The 22164-nt window shown below is 46.9% G+C and overlaps 1 protein-coding gene across 38 annotated transcripts in view; it reads right to left on the reverse strand.

The window, feature by feature from the left end:
* Positions 1-22164, reverse strand: part of SUGP2 (SURP and G-patch domain containing 2) — a 44528-nt gene that overhangs the window by 20662 nt on the left and 1702 nt on the right. For 32 of the 38 annotated variants that reach the window (XR_012428590.1, XR_012428589.1, XR_012428588.1 and 29 more), the window contains exons 2-4: positions 20956-21087; positions 14812-16422; positions 8363-8483 (exon numbers count right to left, since the gene is read on the reverse strand). Coding sequence is in view for 11 of the 38 variants with exons in the window: in XM_005588499.5 (XP_005588556.3) it covers positions 8363-8483; positions 14812-16422; positions 20956-21087 (1864 nt within the window). In the remaining 27 variants the exon portion in view is untranslated. Of the gene's footprint in view, positions 1-1112; positions 1797-8362; positions 8484-14811; positions 16423-20955; positions 21088-22164 lie in introns of those variants that run through there. The other 6 variants (XR_012428586.1, XR_012428587.1, XM_074026444.1 and 3 more) reach the window with 2 other exon arrangements.

A 22164-nucleotide genomic window follows, 5' to 3' on the forward strand; every position in this document is an offset into this window, starting at 1 on the left:
CCCAGGTGTGAAGTCTTATGACCCGTCATGATGATGAGAACAGTACAGAAAAGAGAAGGTTGAGTTACACGTACTAACACAGAAAAATATTCAGCTGGGGTGATGGCTCACACCTGTAATCCCAGCACTTCGAGAGGCTGAGGCAGGAGGATCGCTTGAGCCCAGGAGTTCAAGACTAGCCTGGGCAACAAAACAAGATCCCATCTCCACAAAATAAAAAAATTAGCCAGGGTGGTGGTGCACGCCTATAGTCCCAGCTACTCTGGAGGCTAAGATGGGAGGATCACTTGAGCCCAGCAAGTCGAGGCTGTGGTGAGCTATGACTGTGCCACTGCACTCTAGTCTGGGTAACAGAGCAAGACCCTGTCTTTAAAAAAAAAAAAAAAAAAAATCCTTCTCCTTCTAGTGTCTTTACTTTTTTCATCATGTTCCTTCTAGCTTCATGAGTTGATTACAGCTCACTGCAGCCTCGACCTCCTGGGTTCAGGTGATCCTCCCACCTCAGCCTCCCCAGTACCTGGGACTACAGGCATGCACCACCACGCCTGGCTAATTTTTGTATTTTTGGTTGAGAGGACATTTCACCATGTTGCCTAGGCTGATCTCAAACTCTTGGACTCAAGGTAGCCACATGCCTCAGCCTCCCAAAGTGCTGGGATTATAGGTATGAGCCACTGCACCTGGCCTACTCTTTATTTCTAATAAATTCACCTGAAGTCACTCTTTCTCTTAAGTATTTTTATAACCGCATCTGGTGTAGAGTATTTTTCTTGCCACTTCCTTCTAAATTGCTTCTAATTTCAGTTCTGATTATCCTTCACTCAAAAGTTATTCAGAAACGTGTTTTATTTTGGTTGTTGCTGGTTTCTAGTTTGCTGTATTGGCATAATGTGGCCCATGTGAGTTTCCTGGGTGTGCTGTGATTTTTCTCTGATTTCATACATAACAAACTTTTAAGTTGGGCGTGGTGGCTCACGCCTGTAATCCCAGCACTTTGGAAGGCGGAGGCAGGTGGGTTGCTTGAGCCCAGGAGTTCAAGATCAGTGTGGGCAAAACCCCATCTCTTTAAAAATAAATAAATAAATAACCACCCCACAAAAAACATAACAGACTTTTGTGAATATTTGATTTCAGTTTGTATTAAAGAAGAATATTGCTTAGTAAGTATGGCAGTATTTCAGGTGGCTTTCAGATTGTTTGATATTAAGTAGCGACATATTAGTTATTAGATGAGGTTCCAGATTACCAGTGACAAGCCAGCTAGAAGCAAGGTGTTGGCAGCACTGTGTGATGTGGCATGTCCCTGGCAGACAGCTCCGTACACAAGCTCCTGCTGACACTGTTAGTCAGTTGAGGTCTGTCTGGACCTCAGAAGACAGACTGAGGACCGGCTCCACTGCTGCCCTAGCACTCTGTTGGGCTAACGGTGGCATCTTACAAGATCATGCCCTAACAAGCAATAGTGCTCAATTAAGAGAATGCTGACCAACATGGGCGCTCTGGTTCTCAAGTCAAACACGGCCCCAGCAAGGTAACTCCTCATCAAGGGCAGAGTGCAGAATCAGGGCCAGGTAACCTGACTGCCCCAGTCACTCATGGCTCTGATGGCTTTCCTTGTTCCTGGATGGTTCTGATGCCAAGTGCAGTCCGAGGACGTCAGTCACAAATGCATCTCCCCAAGTTCCAGTGGAACATAACATCAAGAACACAGAACACTCAACAAGCCAGTCTGCTGGCTTCAAATCTCAGCATAGCCACTCATTAGCTGGGAACCTTTCTGTGCCTCGTTTCTCCATCTGTAAGACAGGGAAGATGATAAGCAGTAGCTACTTCATTATATAGCTGTGAGGCCTGCGTTATAAGCTTTTCACTATGAGGCAAGTGATATGAAAACCGCTCAACAAATATTAGTAGACTGTCTCTGTTTACGCTCATTTGCTGTTATAAAATCTTCCACAACCTTATTTGGATTACATTGTCTACCCATTTCACAGAAACATTCATGTCTCCTACCATGGTTTTGGATTCATCCAATTCCTCTTATCATGGTTTTGGACTTAAATTTTTTTTTTTTTTGAGACAGAGTCTTGCTCTGTCACTCAGGCTGGAGTGCAGTGGCGCAATCTCGGATCACTGCAACCTCTGCCTCCTGGATTCAAGCGATTCTCCAGCCTCAGCCTCCTAAGTAGCTGAAGTTACAGGCACCCGCCACCACACCCAGCTAATTTTGTATTAATTTTAGAGACGGGGTTTCACCATGTTAGCCAGGCTGGTCTTGAACTCCTGATCTAAGGTGATCTGCTCACCTCAGCCTCCCAAAGTGCCGGGATTACAGTCACAAGCCACCGCACCCAGCTCGGGACCTAAATGATTGCTAAAGGTTGTTTATTTACATAGCTCAAAGCTATGTAGTGCAGGCACCGAGATTCACAATCTATATGTTCGTGATGACTTTCCCTTTTATTAGGAACTTCTTTTGCTCCTTCTAGTGCTGTTCTCCTTAAAGTCTTTTTTGCCCAAACAATTCTCTACCTCCGTTCTTTCTGGTAGCACTCACCTGCTATGCAATTTCCCTTCTCTGTTTTCCAATTCCTGTGTTTTTGCTTCTTTCCCTCTATAGTAGTATGAAGTTATAGACCCCACTTCAGTTCCTTTAATGGCTAATCAACACACATACTTAAACTCTTATTTTGTATCAATATGTAGAATTACCCTTTAGCTCTACCCTCATGTCAAAAAAGACAAAGGCCTGCACACCTACCTCCCTCCTTCTCCTTTTGCCTCACATATTTAGATTATTTGGGATTTTAGTTTCTTTTATTTCACCCCAAACATCAATTATTTAGATTTTTTGTTAACTTTGGGGTGCTCGGATAATCCTGCTGAGGCTAGACCAGAGGGATTCTTAGCCACTTGTTTTCCTGAGTGTGTGAACATGTAGGATCTGGTGGGCTCTCCCTGGAGAGCATGGTCAGGGCTGCCCCACTCCCAGGGGACAATTTAGAAGATAAGAGAAAACAAAGTATGACATATTCCTTCAGCTTTATATCCTGCACTGTTGTGATAATTTTCTAGGCTTGATGCTTCGCACTCTCTCATAGGTAAGGATGGAAGCCTGCCCCTTGGTGTTCCAAACAAGGAAGCAAAGCCATAGTGGATGTGTCTGTCTATACTTCTGATTGATTCATTGATTAATTTGAGACGGTGTTTTGCTATTGTTGCCCAGGCTGGAGTGCAGTGGTATGATCTCATCTTACTGCAACCTCCGCCTCCTGGGTTCAAGTGATTCTCCTGCCTCAGCCTCCTGAGTAGCTGGGATTATAGGCAGCCACCACTATGCCCGGCTAATTTTTGTATTTTTAGTAGAGATAGGGTTTCATCATGTTGGCCAGGCTGGTCTCGAACTCCTGACCTCATGGGGCCCACCTGCCTCAGCTTCCCAAAGTAGTGGGATTACAGGTGTGAGCAGCCGCGCCTGGCTCTTCTGACATCTTTAGTGTACGACATGAGGTAGGTCACCTCAGCGAAGAGGCAATGGCCAGTTCTGTTCACAAGGCTCCAATGGGAACAAATCATGCTTGTAGGGCGTGACGGTGGAAGGTCTCAAATCTCTGCTGGTCCTCAGAGGGTGGAGATAAGAAGCCATTCTTATATCTGCCTCCTAGAGGTCTGACTTTTTCACTTGCTAACTAAAAAAAATAATGTATTAAGGCTGAATGTGATGGCTCATGCCTATAACCCCAGTGCTCTGGGGGATCGCTTGAGCCCAGGAGTTAAACACCAGCCTGGACAACATAGCAAGAACCCATTTCTTTAAAAAAAAAAAAAAATACATATATATATATATAAAATAGCTGAATGTGGTGGTGTGCTCCTGTAGTCCCAGCTACTTGGGAGGCTGAGGCAGGGGGATTTTGCGAGCCCAGGTTGAGGCTGCAGTGAGGTATGATCATGCCACTGTGCTCCAGCCCGGGCAATAGAGTGAGATCTCGTCTCTTAAAAACAAATAAACAAAAAACAAACTTAATCCACACATATCTTCATAGAATGTCAACGGTCATGCATAAAACTGTTCAGTAAAGAAAAAGCAGCACAGGCTTATTAAGAGATATAGAGGTGCAGGTGCGGTGGCTCATGCCTGTAATCCCAGCACTTTGGGAGGCCGAGGTGGGCAGATCACGAGGTCAGGAGATCGAGACCATCCTGGCTAACATGATGAAAACCTGTCTCTACTAAAAATACAAAAAAATTAGCCGGGCATGGTGGCGGGCACCTGTAGTCCCAACTACTCAGGAGGCTGAGGCAGAAGAATGGTGTGAACCCAGGGGGCAGAGCTTGCATGGAGCCGAGATCACGCCACTGCACTCCAGCCTGGGCTACAAAGACTCCATCTCAAAAAAAAAAAAAAAAAAAAAAGATACAGAGGTAGCCGTGAGAAGTAGTTTGAAGAACTAAGCAACTGCCTTCAAGGACTGGAACATGGGAACAGGTCACAGCAGAAACATTTGGCTTTTCATTATGCGTTGAACTGTTTTGTTAAATACAACATACAAGGAGCATTTTGACTTAAGAATTCAAACATGCACACCAGAAACCTAAGTTTAGCAGTTTCTTTACTTATTGCTGTGCTTTTGTATCACACTCTTTCCTCTTATAGTACCTTGGTAATTCCTTCTTTTTTTTTTTGAGACAGAGTCTTGCTCTGTCGTACCCAGGCTGGAGTGCAGTGGTGCGATCTTGGCTCACTGCAACCTCTGACTCCCAGGTTCAAGCGATTCTCGTGCCTCAGTCTCCCAAGTAGCTGGGATTACAGGCGCCTGCCACCATGTCCGGCTAATTTTTTGCATCTTTAGTAGAGACAGGGTTTTACCATGTTGGCCAGGCTGGTCTCAAACTCCCAACCTCAGGTGATCTGTCCCCCTTGGTCTCCCAAAGTGTTGGGATTACAGGCGTGAGCCACTGCACCTGGCCAGGTAATTCCTTGTGAAGGAGTTTTTGGATGATAAAGTCTCTGGGAACAACTCCTAAATCTGTCCTTCTTCAGGATCTATTCTATCAGCCAACCGCTGAGATTTTTATTTCAATCTATTTTCCATTTCCAAGATCCTTAACAGGATCTTGGATAGCAACCAGTTTTCTGTTTTCATAGCAACCAGTGTCTGTTTCATGGATACAATATACTCTTATTACCTGAGACTATTCATTACACATACATATTTATAGACTACACCTCCTCTTTCTCATAGTAACTCTTGTCTTCTAGGGTGTCAGAAGTTTGTTGAGTTTGGTGATTCTCTTTCATGATACTGGTTTACCTCAAATATCAGTTCTTACTTTGATGCTTATTTCTATCCAAACACACCCCTGACTCTGGCTTCTGTCTGCCGCACCTGGTTATCAGGGGTCATGAGACCCCTGGGCCATGTGCAGGGGTCATGGGGCAGAGGCACGAGCCCCCAGTTCTCTCAGGGCCTCCTATTCCTCCAGCCTAATAACCTTATCAACCACCTGGAAAGTGCCCCTAGGCCTTTAAGTCTGGATGCCTTCTTATCAAGAGGGTCTGGTATCTGCTTGCATCTGTCAATCTGGGGCTATCTAGCTTCCTTCCTTCAGCATGCACACTGGTTCAGACCACAGACTCTGGATTTGAATCTCAACTTTGCCTCTTACTAGCTGTGAATCCTCAAGCCAAGAAGACTCTTGGAGCCTCTAAGTTTCTTGTCTGTAAAATAAGCATAGCAATAGACCTGCTTCGCAACATTGTTAATGAGGATTCAACTAGCTAGTGCTCAAATCAGTAATGTGCTTAGAACAGTACCAACTGCACAGAAGGCACAAGTATTTATTAAATAAAAAGTATTCAATAAATGATGCTGCGACAATTAGGTTATTTGGGAATTTTTAACTTTTAAGTTACATGCCTACCTCATTCAATACATGTAAATAATCCAAACTCAAGAATTTTGTAAAAATAAAAACACAACAAGTTCCAACCTTCCCCTGGGTAAATCATGATGGGAAGGACCAAAGACATGGAAATGTATGCCTTTCAAGCATCTTTAGTAATTACAACAGCAAGAATAACAAGTCCAATATGGGTATAATCTGACTACCAAAAAGGGCACACTCAGGAGGTCAAGGTTGCAGCGGGCTATGACAGCACCCCTGCACTGCAGCCTGAGCAACAGAGTGAGATCCCGTCCCTAACAAAAACAGAAAACAAAAGAGGGCACAGCACACTTACAGAGTAGCAGTGAGAGGGTCAATTAGTACACATAACCTATGGAGAGTAAACTGATGATAAACATCAATGGTCTCCATCAGGGGCAGCTCTGCCTGCCATGGGACACCAGGCAGTGCCTGGATGTATTCTGGGTTGTTACTAGTGAGATAGAAGGTCCTGCTAACATCAAACGGATAGAGACCACAGATGCTGCTAAATAGCCTGCAATGTCCAGGACAGCTCCAACCCTAATACAGAATGATTCAGTCTCAAATATCAACAGTGCTGCAGCTGAGGCTGGGTGCAGTGGCTCACGCCTGTAATCCCAGCACTTTGGGAGGCCGAGGCGGGCGGATCGCCTGAGTTCAGGAGTTCAAGACCACCCTGGGCAACATGGTGAAACCCCATCTCTACTAGAATACAAAAAATTAGCTGGGTGTGGTGGTGGGCACCTGTAATCCCAGTTACTTGGGAGGCTGAGGCACAAGAATTGCTTGAACCCGGGAAACAGAGGTTGCAGTGAGCCGAGATCGCCCTACTGCACTCCAGCCTGGTGACAGGGCGAGACTCTGTTCCAAAAAAAATTAAATAATAAAAAGTGCTGCAGCTGAGAAACTGACATAAATCAAAAGTCTCTAACATGAGCTTTAACCCAGCAGTTTCACTCCCAGATATCATGATAAACTGCCAGAAAGGTAGGCAGAAATACAAGCAAAGCACTGATCATCACCTCCTTTTTAAAAAAAAAAAAAAAAGAGGCCGGGCGCGGTGACTCAAGCCTGTAATCCCAGCACTCTGGGAGGCCGAGGCGGGCGGATCACGAGGTCAGGAGATCGAGACCATCCTGGCTAACACGGTGAAACCCCGTCTCTACTAAAAAAAATACAAAAAACTAGCCGGGCGAGGTGGCGGGCGCCTGTAGTCCCAGCTATTCGGGAGGCTGAGGCAGGAGAATGGCATAAACCCGGGAGGCGGAGCTTGCAGTGAGCTGAGATCCGGCCACTGCACTCCAGCCCGGGCGACAGAGCGAGACTCCGTCTCAAAAAAAAAAAAAAAAAAAGAAAAGAAATGTGTCTCGGCCTGGCGCGGTGGCTCACACCTGTAATCCCAGCACTTTGGGAAGCCAAGGCAGGTGGGTCACCTGAGGTCAGGAGTTCGAGACCAACCTGGCCAACATGGTGAAACCCCGTCTCTACTAAAAATACAAAAATTAGCTGGGTGTGCTGGTGTGCGCCTGTAATCTCAGCTATTTGGGAGGCTGAGGCACGAGAATTGCTTGAACCCAGGAGACGGAGGTTGCAGTAAGCTAAGATTGCGCCACGGTACTCCAGCCTGGGTGACAGAGCGAGACTCTTTCTCTGGCCTGTTCTTTACTTTCTCTAATAAGAAAGTACTATATTTAGGATGCAAACTGTAATTTTAAAAAGTTGTTCTATTCACATAAAGAGGCAGTTAAGGCCAGGCGCGGTGGCTCAAGCCTGTAATCTCAGCACTTTGGGAGGCCGAGATGGGTGGATCACAAGGTCAGGAGATCGAGACCATCCTGGCTAACACAGTGAAACCCCATCTCTACTAAAAAAAAACAACAAAAAAAAAACTAGCCAGGCATGGCGGCGGGCGCCTGTAGTCCCAGCTACTCGAGAGGCTGAGGCAGGAGAATGGCGTAAACCTGGGAGGCGGAGCTTGCAGTGAGCTGAGATCTGGCCACTGCACTCCAGCCTGGGCGACAGAGCGAGACTCCGTCCCCAAAAAAAAAAAAGAGACAGTTAAGCAAAACACAGTTTAACAAATATTAGCAATAAACTGCAAACAACTGCAATGATGTATTACTAATCTTACTACCCTTACTCTGTATTCTCTGCATGAACATCTCATTGCATCCTTAAAACAGCAAAGCAGGGAGTTGGAGCTGTATTCACAGGTAAGAGAATGCCACCACCCAGCCAGCCTACCACTGCTCTGCAACAGAGCTAGGACTTGCTGAACCCACATAAATCTGAGCCACCCTCATGCTCTTCTCACTGGAGAACACCACTTACTCAAGTATCTCACCCTCTGCTCTCAACACCATCAGAGTGACCCAAATTTTGCCATATACTCCATGAGAAGGATTCACAGGCTGGACATTTAAAGACCTACCAGTAAGCAGGGTCCTCTTTGAGAAGAGTTCTCTCTTTGGGAGACAGGCTGCCTTCGATGACACGTTTCACAAGTTGGTCGATGGTGTCCGCTACCTTGTGATCTGCTCGCTGGGGGACAGCTGGAACACACAGAACAGCTTTTCTGAGAAACGTGCTGACTGTGGGCTCTGGGAAGACGAGGACAGTACAGTAGTTGGGGGCTTAGCACTGAACCCAAGCAGGCGTCAACAACCGAAATCCTCATTCACAAGACACCAGAATTGAAAAGAGGAAAACAACACCTTATTCTACAAACCAATACAGAAAATCTCCTCCTAAAAAATGTAACAGCATAACCACTAGGAGAGAAACAGTCACAGCTTTCAATGACTGGACAGAGCAATTTATTTATATACTCTAGAAAAAGAAAGACGTATAGCAATTTGATATCATTTTTCATGTATCACTTAATAATTTGAATGTTCATAACATTAAAGTGGAAAATATAAATATCTAGTTTAAAATACACAAAAAAGGTATCTAGGTTATAGTTCTCAATATAAAGGTGGGAATAAAAAATATATAAATATGGATACATGGGAAAAGACTATAAGGAAATATGTTAACAGATGTTATGGGGGTAGAATTATCACGAATTTCATTTTCCTTATGATTTATCTTTAAAACAAAAAAACGGCCAGGCGCGGTGGCTCACGCCTGTAATCCTAGCACTTTGGGAGGCTGAGGCGGGCGGATCACGAGGTCAGGAGATCGAGACCATCCTGGCTAACACGGTGAAACCCTGTCTCTACTAAAATACAAAAAAAAAAGAAAATTAGCCAGGCATGGCAGCATGCACCTATAGTCTCAGCTACTTGGGAGGCTGAGGCAGGAGCATTGCTTAAACCCGGAAGGCAGAGGTTGCAGTGAGCCAAGATCGTGCCACTACACTCCAGTCTGGCAACAGAGCGAGACTCTATCTCAAAACAAAAAAAAAAAAGGTCAATGGTCCCAAATTACATGTTCACAGAAAATATCTGTTGAATGTATAAGAAACAAATTTTAACCAGGTACGGTGGCTCATGCCTGTAATCCCAGCACTTTGGGAGGCCGAGGTGGGCGGATCACGAGGTCAGGAGATCAAGACCAGCCTGGCTAACACAGTGAAACTCCATCTCTACTAAAAAATACAAAAAAATTAGCCAGGCATGGTGGTGGGCGCCTGCAGTACCAGCTACTCAGGAGGCTGAGGCAGGAGAATGGCGTGAACCCAGGAGGTGGAGCTTGCAGTGAGCCGAGATCGCGCCACTGCACTCCAGCCTGGGCGTCAGAGAGAGATTCTATCTCAAAAAAAAAAAAAAAGAAACAAATCTTTTCTTTTTTGAGACGGGGTCTCACTCTGTCGCCCAGGCCGGAGTGCAGTGGTCCCATGATAGTTCACTGTAGCCTCGAACTCCTGGGCTCAAGCAATTCTCAGGCCTCAGCCTCCCAAGTAGCTGGGATGACAGACATGCGCCACTACATCTGGCTAATTTTTAAAAATTTTGTAGAGACGAGTCTTCACCATCTTGCTCAGGCTGGTCTCCAATTCTTGGGCTCAAGAGATCCACCCTCCTCTACCTCCCAAAGTGCTGGGATTATAGGTGTGAGCCACCATGCCCTGCCCAAAATATTTTTTAAAGTGTGAATTTCCTCCAATATGACTTTAAATTTACAATGCTGCCAGCAACACAGAAGAACATGTTTCTTCAAATGGTAAGACTGTTTAATTTCCTAATAATTGGTTAGTTTTAAAAGCACAGAATGATGGCTGGGCGTGGTGGCTTATGCCTGTAATCCCAGCACTTTGGGAGGTCAAGGTGGGCGGATCACCTGAGGTTGGAAGTTCGAGACCAGCCTGACCAACATGGAGAAACCCCATCCCTACTAAAAATACAAAATTAGCTGGGCGTGGTGGCACATGACTACAATCCCAGCTACTAGGGAGGCTGAAGCAGGAGAACTGCTTGAACCTGGGAGGCGGAGGTTGCGGTAAGCCGAGATCACGCCGTTGCACTCCAGCCTGGGCAACAAGAGCGAAACTCCGTCCCAAAACCAAAAACAAACAAAAAAGCACAGAATGGTCTATTTGTTCAGCCATTCAATTAAAATCACTGCTGAACTAGCAACGTTTTCCAGTTTGTTCTGTAAATGATTGCACAGTCCTGTGCCCACCTGTGTCCATGTTACAGCTTTGAGCTTATTTTAAACACTAGTGTGAGCTCTTCACACATGATGAGTCAATCCTTCAACTGCCACGTTATTCCAAGTATGTCCCCTTTGAAACTGCTTTTTTTCATGGCTCTCTTTTTACAGAACTACTAGTTTTACGTGATTTTATAAAAGATGTTGAGGTTTACAGTCAGCAATGAAATTTGGGGACCCCTGCTAATTTGGGGTCATCTTTAGCTAGGAAGACCATGAGCAAGAGTCAGAAAGTGGGACACAGCTTTGGTCCAGCAATCCTACTCCTGAGAATGTATCCTTTCAAGAATTAAAAAAAAAAAAAAGTAGGCCGGGCGCGGTGGCTCACGCCTGTAATCCCAGCACTTTGGGAGGCCGAGGCGGGCGGATCACAAGGTCAGGAGATCGAGACCACGGTGAAACCCCGTCTCTACTAAAAATACAAAAAATTAGCCGGGCACGGTTGTGGGCGCCTGTAGTCCCAGCTACTCGGGAGGCTGAGGCAGGAGAATGGCGTGAACCCGGGAGGCGGAGCTTGCAGTGAGCCGAGATCGCGCCACTGCACTCCAGCCTGGGCGACAGAGTGAGACTCCGTCTCAAAAAAAAAAAAAAAAAAAAGTAATAGTAATAACCAAAGCATTCAATCAAAGATGTCATTCCAGCATTTCTTTTTTTTTTTTTTTTTTCCTAGACGGACTTTTGCTTATCACCCAGGCTGGAGTGGAGTAGCACGCTCTAAGCTCACTGCAACCTCCACTTCCCAAGTTTAAGCATCTCTCCTGCCTCAGCCTCCCAAGTAGCTGGGATTATAGGTGTGTGCCACCACGCCAGGATAATTTTTGATTTTTAGTAGAGACAGGGTTTCATCACGTTGGCCAGGCTGGTCTCGAACTCCTGACCTCAGGTGATCCACCTGCCTCAGCCTCCCAAAGTGTTGGGATTACAGGTGTGAGCCACTGAGCCTGGCCCATTCCAGCATTTCTTTTTTCCTTTCCTTTTCTTTTTTTTTTTGGAGACGGAGTCTCGCTCTGTTGCCAGGCTGGAGAGCAGTAGCAAGATCTCGGCTCACTGTAACCTCTGCCTCCCGGGTTCAAGCAATTATCTTGCCTCAGCCTCCCGAGTAGCTGGGACTACAGGCACATGCCACCACGCCTGACTAATTTTTTGTATTTTTAGTAGCAACGGGGTTTCACCGTGTTAGCCAGAATGGTTTCGATCTCCTGACCTCGTTATCCCTCCGCCTCGGTCTCCCAAAGTGCTGGGATTACAGGAACGAGCCACTGCACCTGGCCCATTCCAGCATTTCTTTCCTTTTTTTTTTTTTTAGATGGAGTCTCACCCTGTTGCCCAGGCTGGAATGCAATGGCACGATCTCAGCTCACTGCAACCTCCGCCTCCCGGATTCAAGCGATTCTCCTGCCTCAGCCTCCCAAGTAGCTGGGATTAGTCACGCGCCTCCACATTCAGCTAATTTTTGTATTTTTAGTACAGATGGGGTTTCATCATGTTGGCCAGGCTGGTCTCGAACTCCTGATCCACCCGCCTCAGCCTCCCAAAGTGTTGGGATTATAGGTGTGAGCCACCATGCCTGGCTCCATTCCAACATTTCTAACAGGAACATGAGCAGCGGTGGGGAAGCCTCATGAGATGTGGGCCCTGCCGCCAGCTATCCCGCTATCCAGACAGGGAACTGAGGCTTGCAGATGCCAACTACATGTGAACCCAGGTCTGTCTGGCTTCAGAAACCTCTAGTAAAAGGCAGCATGAATCCAGCATCAAGGGAAAGGTGAGGTAATTTACATTAGGTCAATATCACGATGTAGCAAAGGCTGTGGAAACAAAGAGGGCTTTCTGGCAATCACGTAGAAGAGCAGGTGGTAGCATTTTCAGTCCAGCACGCCTGCAGCTGCAGGAAAGCATGGGGAACATCGAAGGCTGTGGGAGGGTAAGTGGGTGGGTTACAACCACTTTAGGTTATGGGTGACTTTTCTTCCTTCAAACAGTATTCCATCACTTTGTGAAGGGTTGGGGAATAGGGTCCCTTCAGCCCTGAGCCTACTTCTGGAAGGATTCCTCTCTGGGGGTAGGATGTGGCCACCTGTATGTGGTGGGACCTATCCAGTGTCTAGTGCTGTTGGGGCTTCATGAGGGTGGTGAAAGAGCAAAGAAAGTCAGGAACAAATGAGACTTCCTCACTGGGCTGGGGGCAATGGAAGGTGAAAACCACGTCAGTAGGAAAAGTGCTTTCTCCCTATCACAAGAGTTAAGACAGCATGGTTACCATGTATGCTTGAGATCTCTGGGATGTCTGGGCTGTGAGAGCCCATTCTGGGAGTTTAGGAGGAAGGAACAGGGAAATCAAACAGCTTATCACTTCTATTTCTCTTCCTTGGCCTTTTCCTCTCCCCAGAAAGCCAATGATAACTGCTAATTAGCAGGTGTACTTAAGTAATTTACCAACTTTAGCCAGTCTAGGAAAGTGAGTACGGCGAAAAGGTGCATCCACTATGTGGAATGACCTGGCTGGTCCCTACACATCCTTCAATACAGCTCAAGCATGACCTCCACAACTCTCCAGGCTGGGCTGGAGCCTCTCCTGTGTCACTTTAATTCTAGCACAGGGGTGACTGTTTTTTTGTTTTGGTTTATTGAGAGACAGGGTGATGCTAGCCCAGGCTGGAGTGCAGTGGCTATTCACAGACGCAATCACAGGTCACTGCAGCCTTGAACTCCTGGTCTCAAGCAATCCTCCCTCCTCAGCCTCCCGAGTAGCTAGGATTACAGACATGTGCTACCACCCCTGGCTCACGAGTGACTGGACTTTGTGATTTTCTTCCCTCAGGAGACTGGGGATTCCTCAGAGACCATGCTCTGTGTTTTTTCTCCCTTCTAGTAATACCTTCTGGGGACATGTTGGAACAAGGGTTCCAAGCCAGGCGCAGTGACTCACGCCTATAATCCCAGCACTTTGGGAGGCTGAGGCGGGTAGATCACTTGGGCTCAGGAGTTTGAGACCAGTCTAGGCAACATGATTCTCTACAAAAAATACAAAAAAAGTTAGCCAGGCACAGTGGTACAAGCCAATAGTCCCAGCTACGCAGGAGGTTGAGGTGGAAGGATCACTTGAGCCCAGGAGGTTGGGGCTGCAGTGAGCCATGATCATGCCACTGCACACCAGCCTGGGTGACAGGGCATGACCATGTCTCAAAAAAACAAAAACAAAGCAAGAAAGTCAAGCCTTCTTTCTTTCAAAGATTAAAAAGAGGCCGGGCGCGGTGGCTCAAGCCTGTAATCCCAGCACTTTGGGAGGCCGAGGCGGGCGGATCACAAGGTCAGGAGATCGAGACCACAGTGAAACCCCGTCTCTACTAAAAATACAAAAAATTAGCCGGGCGCGGTGGCGGGCGCCTGTAGTCCCAGCTACTCAGGAGGCTGAGGCAGGAGAATGGCGGGAACCCGGGAGGCGGAGCTTGCAGTGAGCCGAGATCGCGCCACTGCACTCCAGCCTGGGCAACAGCGTGAGACTCCGTCTCAAAAAAAAAAAAAAAAAAAAAAAAAAAAAAAAAGATTAAAAAGAAAAAAAAAAAAAGGAATAAGGGTTCTTAACCTTGGCTGCAGAAAGGTATGAACCCCTCAGAAGATATAGGTAAAATTGTGTATGAATAGATGAGCATTTTTTCTGGCAATGGCCACAGCGTTCTACCAAATCCCGAGAGGTATCTGACCTAAAAATGTCCAAAGATTTTTGTTTTTCTGAGACAGAGTCTTGCTGTTGCCCAGGCTGGAGTACAGTGGGGTGATCTCAGCTCACTGAAACTTCCACCTCCCAGGTCCAAGTGGATTCTCCTGCCTCAGCCTCCCGAGTAGCTACGATTTTGGGTGCATGCCACCACACCCGGCTAGTTTTTGTATTTTTAGTAGAGATGGGGTTTCACTATGTTGGCCAGGCTGGTCTTGAACTCCCTAGTCTCAAGCAACCCGCCACCTCGGCCTCCCAAAGTGCTTGAATTACAGGCATGTGCCACCACACCCAGCTGTCTAAAGACTTTTATGGTAAACAGCAGATTCCTAAGACACATTCACAGAATGAATGGCAGACATATATTGGCCAATGTGCATTTTCTACTAAAATCTTGATTTGTTTCCAATTGGCTAAAGGGCTTCTGTGTAAAAAAATCTCAAATAAAAGACATTACCAAACAAAGACGAAAAACAACAAATAGAAACTTTGGCTGTTTTCCTTACCATCACTCAGACTACTTGGAGCCTTGGCCTGAATTTCGGGTTTGGTAGGAGGAATCATTTTCTCCTCCTCTCGCGTCGGCTCTGGTTCGGCTTTCTTAACCTGGAGGGGACACCCGCTGCTGACTAGCCAGGCCTTCAGGTGGTCTATGTACTCTCTCCCAAACAAAGTGGAGTCTTCGAAGTTTGGAAATGCAGCAGGTGATGGAGCTATATCTTGCAGGCCGACAGCTTCTAAGATTTTCTCTTGCCGGAAAGAAGAGGCCAAGGAGAATGTCTGTCCCAAAAGGGCCAAAGACTTCCGGCAGAGAGAATTGGTGGTTTCTAGGGCAAGAGCCAAGTCCAGGGGGTTACTGAGGGTCTTCATCTTGACACTCAGCTCGTAGGCATTGCAGGCCATAAGCAGAGGTGTGACACTCTTCAGAAGCCGGTCTTGAAGTCTCATTATGTACTTGTCAAAGGGCTTTATGATTTCAAAAAAGCAATTTTTGGTCTTCACAGCACCTTTGTCTAAAAGCATGTTTAAAAACTCATTATCAACTCTGGGTGTTTTCAAAGCAGAGTGCTTTAAAAATTTGATAGTAAAAAAGCAAAAATCTCTGTGCTCTGGTTTTAAGGAACATTTGAATGAGGCAAGCATTTTAGCACAGGTTTCTGTTTCAAGTTCAAAGAGAGTCTGGAAAAGCTGGGAAAATTTAATATCATCTTTTATGGTGTGGAATCCTGCCCATTTGATTATTTCTATCCCAAATCTTGAAAAAACATCAGACTTATCTACGATGTCAAAGCTCATCTTTCTTCTGGGGAGCCGAAGATTCTTCAGATCCAGCCCCAGAGGGATCTTCTGAATGGGGAACTGGATATCTCCTGTCCCTGGGTTTGTCCCCAGGGTCACATCAGGACTTGGAGTGGTTTTCTGGATTTGGTTAGTGCCCTGAGTTTTGGGAGTAATACGATTCATGGTGGGTATTTTTTTTGTGCTCACATTTCTCAATGTGACAAGTTTCCCAACACCCCCCTTAGCTGTGAGCAGGCCCTGAGACTCCCCCTTTCCTAGGAGGGAACCTTCCTGGTCAACGATGTTTAAAGCTCGGCCTCTGGCCTGGACTTGACTGCTGCCCCTGAGCACAGAGTCAGCCTCCCCAGGATGGTCTACGTCATAATCCCGACTCTCCTTCTCCAAACACTCTTTCTCAATCAGCCTGGAAGATCCAAAGTCTCCCAAAACTGCAGAGGGACCAAAACTATACTCCTGTGACCAAGAGGAGGACTCTTGAGAAACTGGATGGCCAAAGTCTTGCTCCCAAGAACCACGGAGCGCAAATTTCCAGTCCTGAGAACGGAAATGTCCCAACTTCCGGTGGCCAATGACCTGGTCCCGAGAATCAGAGTGAGAAAATTCCAGATCCCGGCCACATTCTTTGCGAAAGTAGCTGTCATCACTGATGGAAGGGTTGCTTGATCTGAAGGAAGGCCCTGGAAATACGTCACTTCTCAGGCCTTCTCTTCCGGCGTCTCGCGAGTGAGCTACAGATCCACTGAGGGAGTATCTGTTATCGCTGTGGACATCATCATACATCTCTGCTCTGGATCTTGGGACTGCCCTTAAGAGATCTGAAATAAACCATTCAAAAAAAGAAGAAGCCAAAAGGTACTTTAGACCAGAGGATGCAAACAGTGCAAACAAACAGTCCACGGATCACCAGGCAGGAAAAGTGCTTTATACACCTCAGTGCTGTTTGCCAATCCGTATTTGTTGCTAACATTTAAAATGTGTGTGGTGTCATTTAAAAATCTGGATCGACTACTTACTAAAACAGGAGATCTAAAAGCACCAACCCTGAGTTTGCCCTGATGACAATCAACCCAGGATGGGCAGCAGCAGCCCAACGGGCAAGACACAGACTCTCTAAGTTGGCACCAACAGCCCTCGCTCATTCAGATCCCCTACTCTCTAGCCATCTGGGTTGGCAATCCCTCTTTTAGTCTGAGGAAAGGGTGTTTGGTCCCCAAATAACCTGGATATCTTTACTGCAACTGGAACACTTCTGTGTTTCTACTTCTATCTCAGAACAGATAGGTTTTACTGAGGTTACCTGCCTTCACTGCTTCCTAGAAGGAAGTCTCAGCCCACGGTGTAACCGTGAGGCTAGATGAACCATAGCTAACACCACACCCACCACAGCTGACCCAAAGTTGGCTGAACCTATCCCTTGGAAAGGTAGGCCAGGCCAATCAACCCTCTCTCTGGAGCTGAAAAACCACAGACTGAGGCAGGCAGGAGGGAGGGCAGAAGCTTAGCAAGATACATCAAGAGAGGCCATGATGGAAACGGAACAGTGTCTACTTCTGTCCTTCTCCATGTAGAAAAGGGGAAATGGGTCAGGCACAGTGGCTCAAACCTATAATCCCTGCACTTTGGGAGGCCGAGGTGGGAGGATCACTTGAGCCCAGGAGTTTGAGACCAGCCTGGGCAACAGAGCAAGACCCTGTCTCTGTCAAAAAGAAAAAAGGGCATAGGGGAAGATATATTTGCATTTGCTTAATCACATGGAGAAACTGTAAGAAGCAAGGAATAGAAGCGATGAACTATGGGCATATGAGAACAGCGGGCCTCAGGGAGAGTTTTCATGGAGCGCCTTTCTTTCTAGCTTTTCAATCAGAATCAATGACCTAGTTTAAAAAAAAAAAATGAATAGGGAAAGAGAGGTGCCAGGAGGTAGTAATGGGTTAAGAGGCCACAGGAAGCCAAAGTGTGTATAAATCCTAGTTCATTTGTTCAACAAGTACAAACTGGGCACCTACTGTGTGCAAGCACAGTACTAGGCACTGAAGTTATGGCAAGAAAAGAAGAACTCTCTGAAATGTGTCAGTTGAGAGAGTCAGACAAAAAACAGGAATATATCAGATACAAGTAAGTACCAAGAAGACAAATCAAGCAGGTGGGAACCTGAGAAGGCAATGACATTTTGAGACAGGCTGGTCAAGGAGAGTAGCTCTTTTTTTTTTTTTTTTTTTTTGAGACGGAGTCTCGCTCTGTCACCCAGGGTGGAGTGCAGTGGCCGGATCTCAGCTCACTGCAAGCTCCTCCTCCCGGGTTCACGCCATTCTCCTGCCTCAGCCTCCCAAGTAGCTGGGACTACAGGCGCCCGCCACCTCGCCCGGCTAGTTTTTTGTATTTTTTTAGGAGAGACGGGGTTTCACCGTGGTAGCCAGGATGGTCTCAATCTCCTGACCTCGTGATCTGCCCGTCTCGGCCTCCCAAAGTGCTGGGATTACAGGCTTGAGCCACCGCGCCCGGCCAAGGAGAGTAGCTCTAACACTTTTTTTTTCTCTTTTTTTAGAGACAGAGTCTCACTCTGTTGCCCAGGCTAGAGTATTGGAGTACTGGAGTGCCGGGGCGCGATCTTGGCTCACTGCAACCTCCACCTCCCGGGTTCAAGCTGTTCTTCTGTTTCAGCCTTCTGGGTAGCTGCGATTACAGGGGCCCGCCACATTTTTGTATTTTTAGTAGAGACGGGGTTTCACCATGTTGGCCAGGCTGGTCTCAAACTCCTGAACTCAGGTGATCTGCCCACCCTGGCCTCCCAAAGTGCTGGGATTACATGTGTAAGCCACTGCACCCAGCCATCTTTTTTTGAGACAGGGACTCACTCTGTCGCCCAGGCTGGAGTACAATGGCACAAACACGGCTTACTGCAGCCTCAATTTCCTCGGCACAAGCCAACTTCCTGCCTCAGCCTCCCAAGTAGCCAGAGCCATAAGTACATGCCACCATGCCCAGATAACTTTTTATTTTTTGTAGAGAGGGAGTCTTACTTTTTTGCCCAGACTAATCTGTAACTCCAGGGCTCAAATGATCCTCTTGCCTCAGCCTCCCAAAGTGGTGAGATTGCTGGTGTGAGTCACTGTGCCCAGGCCCCTAATCTTTCTGGAGGTAACTAAGATATGTATTGGTGCTTGAGTCTCTAGGTAAAGTTAAAGATTTAAATCTCCATCTAAATAAAACATAAATATTCAGTATTACATACATGCATTACACTAAAACAACTAAAGAATGCACAAATACCATGGATGCGGTTATACCTCAGAGGGATAAGCAAGCAGTTAAGAGAACTTTAATTTTAACCTTTACTTCTTATTTGTTCCAATATTTTATAACAGGAATGTTTGTGTGTAGTACTCATGTGATTATTGAAAACTCAAGATCTGAAGACAATCTCTGAGCCTGCTTTGTCCAGGTCCAGAGCATGTTTGTTATTCCTACCCCAAACACTTAGAAGTCACCCAACACAGGAGACCTCCTCCACCCCAAGGCTGGTGTGGCTGGGAGCAGCACTGTCTGTGCTACCCAGAGGAGACAGGCAGAGGAGTGAGTACACGATGTACTTCCCTGGGGCAGGAAAGGGCAACCAAATCAGCCTCAAGGCATGCTAAGGCTTCCCGGGGGAAGGCACCTGTGATCTGTCTTGAGGGAATTTACCAGGCAGTGCTGGGACAGGAGGAATTCAAAGCGTAGGTAGCAGGCAGCACAGCAGCCCTCAGTGTGAGGCCCAAGGCAGGAGGTGAAGGACCCTTCATGTCATCCTGCGATCTGTGCAGGCACTGTTTTTGATTCTGCTGGCATGGTGTGTCAAAACCTTCCAATGGGAATGTTTTCAGACAGGGCCTAAAATCAGCAGCTCTACAGGCCACCCCATGCCCTCCTGTCTTGTTTATATTGTGGCCTGACTGCTCCTGCACTCCTCTGAGGGTGTGTCCTGTAGTGGGGAGGCCCAAGAGGCCAAGGAGAGCAGTGGTTCAGTAAGGCTGTCACTAACAGATCTGTGGATCAACTCTATAAAAGGGAGACATGAGGGGAATGAAGCCAGAAACAGAGAGACGCTGCAGAAGGAGATTGTTCTGATTATCCAGGTAAGAACTGGTAGAGCTGGCCGGGTGTGGTGGCTCACGCCTGTAATCCCAGCACTTTGGGAGGACGAGGCAGGTGGATCACAAGGTCAGGAGTTCAAGACCAGCCTGACCAACATAGTGAAACCCCATCTCTACTAAAAAAAAATACAAAAAAATTAGCCGGGCATGGTGGCAGGCGCCTGTAATCTCAGCTACTCGGGAGGCTGAGGTAGGAGAATTGCTTGAACCCGGGAGGCAGAGGCTGCAGTGAGCCAAGATCACGTCACTGCACTCCAGCCTGGGCGACAGTACAAGACTCTGTCTCAAAAAAAAAAAAAAAAATTAAGTGGTGATGGGGATGGAGCCAGGAAATGGATCCAAGAACCTGTCTTGGTGCTGTGAGCAGTGGCTCATGCCTGCAATCGCAACACACTGGAGGCAGAGGTGGGAGGGTAGCTTGAGCCCAAGAGTTGCAGACCAGCCTGAACAACATAGCAAGACCCCATATCTATTAAAAGAAAAAAAAAAAACCACCAAAAAACAAAACTGGGCTGGGCTCGGTGGCTTATGCCTATAATCCCAGCATTTTGGGAGGCCAAGGCAAGCGGATCACCTGAGGTCAGGAGTTTGAGACCAGCCCGGCCAACATGGTAAAACCCCATCTCTACTACAAATACAAAAATTAGCCGGGCGTGGTGGTGCATGCCTGTAATCCCAGCTACTCAGGAGGCTGAGACAGGAAAACCGCTTGAACCCAAGAGGCAGAGGTTGCAGTGAGCCAAGATCCCTCCAATGCCCTCTAGCCTGGGAGACAAGAGTGAAACTCTGTCTCAAAACAAACAAACAAACAAACAAACAAAACTGTCCTGAGGTGGGTCGGGGAGGATATACTGCGAGAGGCTCCAGATATCTGCGTAATGATGACTGACAGATCAAAACATTATCCCCTGACCAAGTGCAGTGGCTCATGCCTATAATCCCAGCACTCTGGGAGGCAGAGATGGGAGGATGGCTAGAGCCTAGGAGTTCACGGTTGCAGTGAGTTAAAACTGTGCCATTGTACTTCAGCCTGGGGGAGACAGTAAGACTCTGTTTCAAAAACTAAACCAAACCAAAATAAAAAACCATTATCTCCTAAATAGGGAATGTAAGGATCAGAGGACTGGTATTATTTGCCCAAGGTACTGCAATCTTCCTGCCGTGGCCCTAAGATAGACCCCCAACCAAAACAACAACAACAATACTTTATTTTACCTTGAGCTTTAAACTGAAGAGTTTCGCTTACAGCCTCACTGCTGGCATCCATGTGATATCGCTTGGCTTTTTCTTGTAATACAGCATCAAAAGTCTCCTGTGTAATTCGTCTGGCTGCCATGTTATTTTGCCCTATGGTGAGACAGAAAAAACTACACTAAGAGTCACAACTTGGGGCTGGGCATGGTGGCTCATGCCTGTAATCCTGGCACTTTGGGAGGTTGAGGTGGGCGGATCGCCTGAGCTCAGGAGTTCGAGACCAGCCTAGGCAACATGGTGAAACCCCCGTCTCTACTAAAATACAAAAAATTCAGGCTGCGTATGGTGGCTCACACCTGTAATCCCAGCACTTTGGGAAGCTGAGGTGGGTGGATCATTTAAGATCAGGAGTTCGAGACCAGCCTGGCCAACATGGCAAAACCCTGTCTCTACTAAAAACACAAAAATTAGCCGGGCGTGGTGGTGTGCACCTTTAATCCCAGCTACTTGGGAAGCTGAGGCAAGCAAATTGCTTGAACCTGGGAGGTGGAAGTTGCAGTGGGCTGAGATCATGCCACTGCACTCCAGCCTGGGCAACAGAGTGAGACTCCATCTCAAAAAAAAAAAAAAAAAAAAAAAGCACCAGGCATGGTGGCACGTGCCTGTAATCCCAAATACTCAGGAGGCTGAGGCATGGGAATTGCTTGAACTGGGGAGACAGAGGTTGCAGTGAGCTGAGATCATGCCACTGCACTCCAGACTGGGGGACAGAGCGAGACTCTGTCTCAAGGGAAAAAAAAAAAAACACACACACACACACACACACACATAAAACTGTGCTCACAGAACCTGTTCTATTTCACCTAATCCTCAAAGTAAGGAGGCAGTAATCCATAATCCTCGCATGGAACTTCAGAGGCAGGCTGGACCCTTTTTATTTTTTATTTATCTTTAATTTTTTTAGTAGAGATAGGGTTTTGCCAGGTTGGCCTGGTTGGTCTCGAACTCCTGACCTCAAGCAATCTGCCCACCTTGGATGGACTCTTTTAAGGGGGCCTCTGCCCTCACGAAGTTCACAGGTGTGTGCTGGCTGAAAAGGAGCAAAGACAAATCTCTGAGCCCATCTCCTTGGAATCCATTAAAAGCAGCTCTGTGAAAGCAGTTCTATCTGCTGGAGGAAGGTGTCAACCAACACACGTAACTGAGCATAACAGAGTAGGAAGGGTGGGA

Source organism: Macaca fascicularis, chromosome 19 (genome assembly GCF_037993035.2).
Source record: "Macaca fascicularis isolate 582-1 chromosome 19, T2T-MFA8v1.1".
Lineage (NCBI taxonomy): Eukaryota > Metazoa > Chordata > Mammalia > Primates > Cercopithecidae > Macaca > Macaca fascicularis.